Below are 7,139 nucleotides of genomic sequence, written 5' to 3'. Positions count from 1 at the left end.
TCTTCTTCATGTTTGTTTGTGAAGTAAGACGGTGAACCTACAGGGCGCGTGCTCAGTCTGCGAGGGCACGAGCTCTATCAGCACTGAACAGACGGCACGAGGAGCTGCAGTAAGCCCCGCCCACCGGACACCTGTCACTCACCCACCTGAGACAGAGAGAGAAACTTTCTTTTTATGTTTTACATTCATATTCATTATTTATATTTTTATTTTATTATTATATCTTATTATTTTATTATTATTATAAAGTTTTCATGCTTTATTTGAAAGTATTTTATCATGTTATTTTTTTGTTACATATTATTTTATATTATTTTTTATTTCAGTGTTTTTTTATAAATACGTTTTACAATGTAAGTTGATTTGATGTGTTATTAAGATGTAAATGTTGGTCATGTGACCTCCTGCTGTGATGTCACTGCAGATCTTTAACTCTTTATCAGCTGCAGACCCCCCCCCCCCCACAGTGGGCAGGGGGCTGAGAGGGGGGAGAGGAGGAGAGAGGAGGAGGGGAGAGGAGGGGAGAGGAGGAGAGAGGAGGAGGGGAGAGGAGGGGAGAGAGGGGGAGAAAGGAGGAGAGAAAGGAGGGAAGAGGAGGAGAGAAAGGAGGAGAGAAAGGAGGGGAGAGTAGGAGAGAGAAGGGGAGAAAGGAGGAGAGAGGAGGGGTGGGGGGAGTGTGGGAGGCAGCAGTTGCTTAGTAACTGATAATAATAATATTAATTACAGGAACATTTGAACGAGTCAGAAGTCGTCTGCAGCTCTTCGTCTCTGATCAGCTGCTAAAATCTAGTTTGAAAATGTTAAATCTTTGTGAAACTGCAGCCGAGACTGAAGCTGTCCGACAGCAGCGGCTTCAGCTCCGCTTACACCGAGATTTAATGTAATGCTGTCAGCCGCTGTTAGCCACTGCTAGCCGCTGCTCGCCGCTGTTAGCCGCTGTTAGCCGCTGTAGCTGCTGTTAGCTGCTGTTAGCCGCTGTTAGCCGCTGTTAGCCGCTGTTAGCTGCTGCTCACTGCTGTTAGCTGCTGTTAGCTGCTGTTAGCCGCTGTTAGCTGCTGCTCACTGCTGTTAGCCGCTGTTAGCTGCTGCTCACTGCTGTTAGCTGCTGTTAGCTGCTGCTTGCTGCTGTTAGCTGCTGTTAGCCACTGTTAGCTGCTGAAGCTAAAACTGTGTTGATCAGCATGTATATGTATATATTATCTATATCTGAGAGTGAGTTTGGGGCTGGGGGAGATGGCCGTTATCATTTAAATAGATTTCATGACGTAGAAAACTCCCAAACAGTCGACTCTATGTCAGCATTGTTCCCGCCTTTTCAGGACCGATTTTTTAACAGCAGATTGAAACACTTTTAATCCATGAAGTGCAGATGTTTATGAGTTTGGTGTAAATGTGAATATTATATAATATAACAGCAGCATGAATGTGTTTCATCACAGTCATATCATTTAGTTTAGTGTGCAGTAGATCTTTAAGATCTTTATTTCATGTTTTTATTAAAATACTTTAACAGTTAATTGAATATTTTTACACAATCTAATCTTATTAATGAAAATTGATCATATCGATAACTTAATATATTCAGTATATTCATTGATTGAATTAATTTAATCTAATTTATTATCAATCAAGCTGTCTTATTTAACTATTTAACCACAGACACAACATTCTTTGGCATCATTTAATCCTCATGATGACGCTTTTATTTATTTATTTATTTATTTGTTTGTTTGTTTGTTTGTCTCCTCCTCCTTCAGTCTGACTGACAGCTCACTGCTTCTTCTTCTTCTTCTGTCTGTTAAACAGCATCGACACGTAAGTATCGACTCTATTTAACATCTTTTTTTCTTCCATTGTGATTTATTGACGTGTGAATGAGACGCAGCAACAGATCGATCAGAAACTAGAAGTGAACTGATTGATCATCAACTGATCAATCAGCTGACTGTCAGACTCACCATCAATTATACATTTCAACTTCTTTTTTTGTTTTTGCTTTGGTTGTTTATTTGTTTTTAAATATCATGTGAAGCTGTTTGATTTTCACACAAGAAAATAAAAAAATATATAAATTTCAATGACCTCATGACTAAACATTTATTAATATAATAAAATATAAAAACCTGGATGCTTCCCGTTCATACAGACTGTAACGATGTTTATTAATAAATAATAAAAATGAATGAATGAATATTTCAGGATGTTTGCAGCAGCTTTAAGAAGATTTATATCTTTTTTTTTACTTCTTTCTTTGTTTCTTCTTCGTCCGTCTGCTGTTCAATCTGCCGTCTTTAATCTCAGTCTGAGGATTAATCTGATCCTCTGATCCCTCATCTTCATCTTCATCATCCTCTAGCTCTCTGTTATCATTTCATCTTTATTTTACTTTGTCTCTGTTTTCATGTTTTCCACTTTCTAACCAGTCGTCATTTATAAAAGATCATTTATTAATGATTAATAAAACAGTTAGATTGATTATTAACCATTAATAAGTCAGATAACATTCTGCTGACACCTGATTCATATTTTCAACTTCTAGGTTCATCATGACGTTTCCTGTTTGACCTCTGACCTTCTAAAAACAGCTGCAGAACATGAAAACATTAGTGGAGAAAACACAGTTAATCAAACAATGTGATAATTGATCAGAGAAGAACAATTAAACCAGCTGGGCAGAGGTTGCAGGAGTAATAGATATGTAGCATAACGTTACATTTTTAAATGGCTAGCTGTGCTAATATGTTATTTAGCTGTCTGATGCTATGCTAGCTAATGTTAGCTTCTGTGTATTATGGCTCAGATATTGATCAAAGCATTAATATTTTTTTGATAGTGATCTCAACTGATGATCCATGACGACATAACTACATCAATGAGTGCTTGAACAACAGTCCAACGGCAGCTCGGTGACCTTGTAGCTGTCCACGCTGGGCATAGTGTGAAGACGCCGTAACTGTCAGATTAGCTCCATGGCAGGAAGACACAAAGTACATCTAGTCAACGTGCACTGAGTAGAGCACATCAGATCTACAGTCAGTTATACGCTGTATATATACGCTTCTTTCTTGTGTTCTGTTGCTCTGTGAAGCACTTTGTAACTATTGTTATGAAAGGTGCTAAACAAATAAAGTTATTATTATTATAATAATTATTATTATTATTATTAGTGTTGTATTAGCAGCATATTAGCCTCAGATAGCTAGTGTAACAGCTAGCTTGTCTTAACTCTACTACATCAAACAAGGAGCTCCAACAAAGGGAGAGCAGATAAAAGGTGAATATAACTTTTTATCTTTTGTCACAGATCTGACAAAACACTGCAGAACTGCGTCGCTACGAGCAACAGAAAGTCAACGGAGAGCAACTGCTGGAGAAGCAGAGAGAGGATGTCTTTACTGTTTTTATTATCATTTGAACTCAAGACTCATTTTCTTTTTCATGTCAGTGACTCTCAGACGGTGACAGGAAGTCATGCTGGATTAAAGGGAGGACGTTCCCACCATGTCATCGTCTGCAGCGCAAATCATCCGTCTTCTTCTTCTTCTTCTGATCCTTCCGTTGCCCAACCTGGTGATGACATCATCAGCGTTTACAGTGTCTCGTTCACAGTGTCCCATCGACAGTGTTCCCGCCGACGTCTGCCAGCAATCTGAGATGATGGACGGAGGACTGATGGTCCGCTGCAGTGGACTGAGACTCACACAGGTCTGTGTGTATAAATACACACTATGTGTTTTATGGGGAAAAACCTGCTTCCAGATAGATCTCGGTCACAAACAGTTTTATCAGCAACAGGAAGCAAGTAACAAACTATTATTACTCATAACTCTGTGATTTTAGCAGCTCAAGTAAAGGTACAAATATTTGTTTGCAGTTGTTCCAAACTGTTTTAATTCACTTTTTTTTCCTTACACTACTGGTTGCTAATCCACAGACATTTTTTAAGCTAGAAAGCTGACATTAGTTAGCTGACATGTTAGCTGACATGTTAGCTGACATGTTAGCGTGATAGTCATCTTACTTGGTCCTCGTCTCTCAGGTAGCAAGAGGATCCTCCTATAATAGACCCTTCAGTTGCTTGTTAGCTGGCAACTAGACAACATTAGCTCTCAAGCTACAAACAATAGCTGAATAGAAACCAGTCTGTGATGCAGGGATTGAGTAATAACATATCTCTGTTCTCCATCTGAAACATCTTTAACCTGCTGAGGTGTGTTTGTGTCCTCAGGTACCCGTCGGCCTCTCGAACCTCACCGTTCGTCTGTTTCTGGATAAAAACCTGCTCAGCTCTCTGCCGGCCGACTCTTTCTCTGATCTGTTTCTGCTCGATGAGCTCGACCTCTCACACAACCAGGTAGTGAACAAACAAACGCACGTTACACTGACGTGAAGATGTGACGTATAACAAACGTCCCATCCAGTCTGTTTTCAGTTAACGCTTCCTGTTTCATCTCAGCTGTCCTCGCTGGAAGCGGGCTGTTTTCGCGGTTTGGCGTCCTCTCTTCGCTTCCTGGACCTGTCGTCCAATCGGTTGTCTTTGTTGGACCCGGCGGTGCTCAGCGGGCTGAGAGCGCATGCTAACCTCACCCACAACCCCTGGCACTGCGACTGCAGGATGCAGGTGAGTTCAGACCAGACCAGGAGAATAAAGACGGAGGTCGCTTAGGAGAAACAAAATAAAGAAAAAATCATTTATTCTGGTTGTTTTCTGTGTTTGTTCCTGTTTGTCTTCAGCTGTCGATGCCTCAGTTGGCGCTGGACCCGTCCTCTCTGGCCGAAGTCATCTGCCAAACCTCTGACCTCCCAAACCTCGGTATGTTTACACTCTACAGCCAATCAGATCGTAAGATACGTTAAATAGCAAGACGAGTTAAATGTAAGTTATGTTGCTTTAAGTAAATATTAAATATAGATTAAGATACATTGAGTTAAATATAGGTAGCTATAATAAATATAAATAAAGATATGTTAAGATACATTTAGTTACATTAAATGATGTTGAGTGAGATATAAGTCATGTTAAATATAAGTAAAGATTTGCTCAGTTATGTTTTGTTATATTAAGTTACATTTCATAAAAGTAAAGATATGTTCAGTCAAGTTATGATACAGTAAGTTGAGTTAAATTAATTAATTATGATATCTTCAATTAAGAGGAGTTAAATTAAGACCAATGACATTTTCATAAGATGTTAAATGTAGATACTTTAAGTATAAAGTGAAGTTGTTGAAGTGTTTGAAGTGACTGCAGATCATTTATGTATAAAACAGACTGAACCAGACCGACAGGCTGTAAGACTGTTGAACAGCTTCAGTGTGACGGTTTTGTCTTTCAGGTTGTAAAGTTTTCTGTCTGTGTTCCAGGAGCTGTTGGGATGCCAGTGGTCTTACTGGTGGAGGACTGGGATCTGTGTCTGTCTGTACGAAGGACCACTGATGTGGTGATGCTGGTGATCATGTTCATCTGGTTCTCCACCGTCATCTCTTACCTGGTCTACTACATCCGGCAGAACCAGGAGGACGCCCGAAGACACATGGAGTACCTCAAGTCCCTGCAGAGCCTCCAGGTGTAGAGGACAGTCCTAAAGACACCTGGAGGCACCTGAAGACACCTGGAGGCACCTGAAGACACCTGAAGACACCTGGAGGCACCTGAAGACACCAGAAGACACCTGGAGACACCTGAAGACACCAGAAGACACCTGGAGACACCAGAAGACACCTGGAGGCACCTGAAGACACCTGGAGACACCTAAAGACACCTGAAGACACCAGAAGACACCTGAAGACACCTGGAGGCACCTGAAGACACCTGGAGACACATGAAGACACCTGAAGAGACCTGGAGGCACCTGAAGACACCTGGAGACACATGAAGAAACCTGAAGAGACCTGGAGGCACCTGAAGACACCTGGAGACACCTAAAGACACCTGAAGAGACCTGGAGGCACCTGAAGACACCTGGAGACACATGAAGACACCTGAAGAGACCTGGAGGCACCTGAAGACACCTGGAGACACATGAAGAAACCTGAAGAGACCTGGAGGCACCTGAAGACACCTGGAGACACCTAAAGACACCTGAAGACACCAGAAGACACCTGAAGACACCTGAAGACACCTGGAGGCACCTGAAGACACCTGGAGGCACCTGAAGACACCTGGAGACACATGAAGACACCTGAAGAGACCTGGAGGCACCTGAAGACACCTGGAGACACATGAAGAAACCTGAAGAGACCTGGAGGCACCTGAAGACACCTGGAGACACCTAAAGACACCTGAAGACACCAGAAGACACCTGAAGACACCTGAAGACACCTGGAGACACATGAAGACACCTGAAGAGACCTGGAGGCACCTGAAGACACCTGAAGAGACCTGGAGGCACCTGAAGACACCTGGAGGAATAAATTGTCCATTCCTTGGGAAATCAATAATAATTTGGATGACACTGTACCGTGAGTCAGTCTCTGTGTCGTTGCCATGGAAACTCTTGACGCTAGCATGACTTTGTTTGATCAGGTCCAGATGTTCAGTATCATGGTGATTAATTGTGTTCCACCCTCGCCGTCACACAGCTCTGCTTTTCCTGTAATTTGACGGTTGAGACAAACGTCTTCTGTTCTTGTTTTCTTGGTTTGTGAAAGATGATAAACAGACACGATGCTTTCTGTTGCGTCATGTATAAACTGTAAACTGACGTGATACTCAGGCATGTTTTTATTCACACCACTGAATTTATAGATATTTTTATGACATAAAAGTAGTTTAATATAAAATTTTAACAAGAACTTTCATTTATTCTTAAAAAAGATGAATATTTGTTTTTTCCCTGTTGAGCTTTGATGAACTGTCTTTCTGTTTCAATGTACTGTTTGTTGTTTGTCTCTTTAGTTTGTTGTTGTTGATTCTTCTCTTCTTCTGAAATGGACTTTTATCTTTGTCCAGTGTTCTATATGTGACCTTCATCACATAATTAAACCTTTGCTGTGACTTAAATTAAAAAATAAACTGATTCTAAAGTTAATAAAAGCAGTCAGAGAAGTTTCTGTTTCCATCTGAAACAAGAGAAACTGAACAAAGTGACTGAAGGATGATTCTTGTTTTAACTGCGTTTATTCATACGCACACACAC

General features: G+C 40.9%; 3 protein-coding genes across 10 annotated transcripts in view; 1 reads left to right on the top strand and 2 right to left on the bottom strand.

Annotated features, from left to right (window-relative positions):
• Window positions 1–166, bottom strand: part of LOC137201176 (serine/threonine-protein kinase WNK4-like) — a 25,926-nt gene extending 25,760 nt beyond the window's left edge. For 2 of the 4 annotated variants that reach the window (XM_067616091.1, XM_067616094.1), the window contains exon 1: window positions 1–165. This exon is cut by the window's left edge and continues 63 nt beyond it. The gene's annotated coding sequence lies outside the window, so the exon portion shown is untranslated. The other 2 variants (XM_067616092.1, XM_067616093.1) reach the window with 2 other exon arrangements.
• Window positions 167–698: 532 nt separating this feature from the next.
• LOC137168119 (leucine-rich repeat-containing protein 3B-like) lies at window positions 699–7,090 on the top strand. 5 transcript variants are annotated; one of them, XM_067570607.1, is made up of 8 exons: window positions 699–880; window positions 1,758–1,815; window positions 2,540–3,274; window positions 3,446–3,705; window positions 4,229–4,354; window positions 4,457–4,621; window positions 4,735–4,813; window positions 5,365–7,090. In XM_067570607.1, the coding sequence occupies exons 4-8, from the start codon at window positions 3,502–3,504 to the stop codon at window positions 5,571–5,573; spliced, it is 783 nt and encodes a 260-aa protein (XP_067426708.1). In that variant the 5' UTR covers window positions 699–880; window positions 1,758–1,815; window positions 2,540–3,274; window positions 3,446–3,501; the 3' UTR covers window positions 5,574–7,090. The 5 variants fall into 5 exon arrangements, with proteins under 5 accessions (XP_067426708.1, XP_067426709.1, XP_067426707.1 ...); XM_067570606.1 differs by having other exon boundaries at window positions 700–880; window positions 2,540–3,032; window positions 3,305–3,705; XM_067570608.1 differs by lacking the exon at window positions 2,540–3,274.
• Window positions 5,504–6,365, bottom strand: LOC137168120 (uncharacterized). The gene is made up of 6 exons (XM_067570609.1): window positions 6,303–6,365; window positions 6,183–6,272; window positions 6,093–6,142; window positions 5,903–6,012; window positions 5,653–5,792; window positions 5,504–5,592 (listed from the first exon to the last, which is right to left on the bottom strand). The coding sequence occupies exons 1-6, from the start codon at window positions 6,332–6,334 to the stop codon at window positions 5,583–5,585; spliced, it is 432 nt and encodes a 143-aa protein (XP_067426710.1). The 5' UTR covers window positions 6,335–6,365; the 3' UTR covers window positions 5,504–5,582.
• Window positions 7,091–7,139: the final 49 nt, after the last annotated feature.

The sequence above is a fragment of the Thunnus thynnus genome, chromosome 17 (genome assembly GCF_963924715.1).
Source record: "Thunnus thynnus chromosome 17, fThuThy2.1, whole genome shotgun sequence".
Classification (NCBI taxonomy): Eukaryota; Metazoa; Chordata; class Actinopteri; order Scombriformes; family Scombridae; genus Thunnus; species Thunnus thynnus.
Note: the sequence above shows the minus strand (reverse complement) of the source record. Positions and strands in the feature narration are given on the sequence as shown.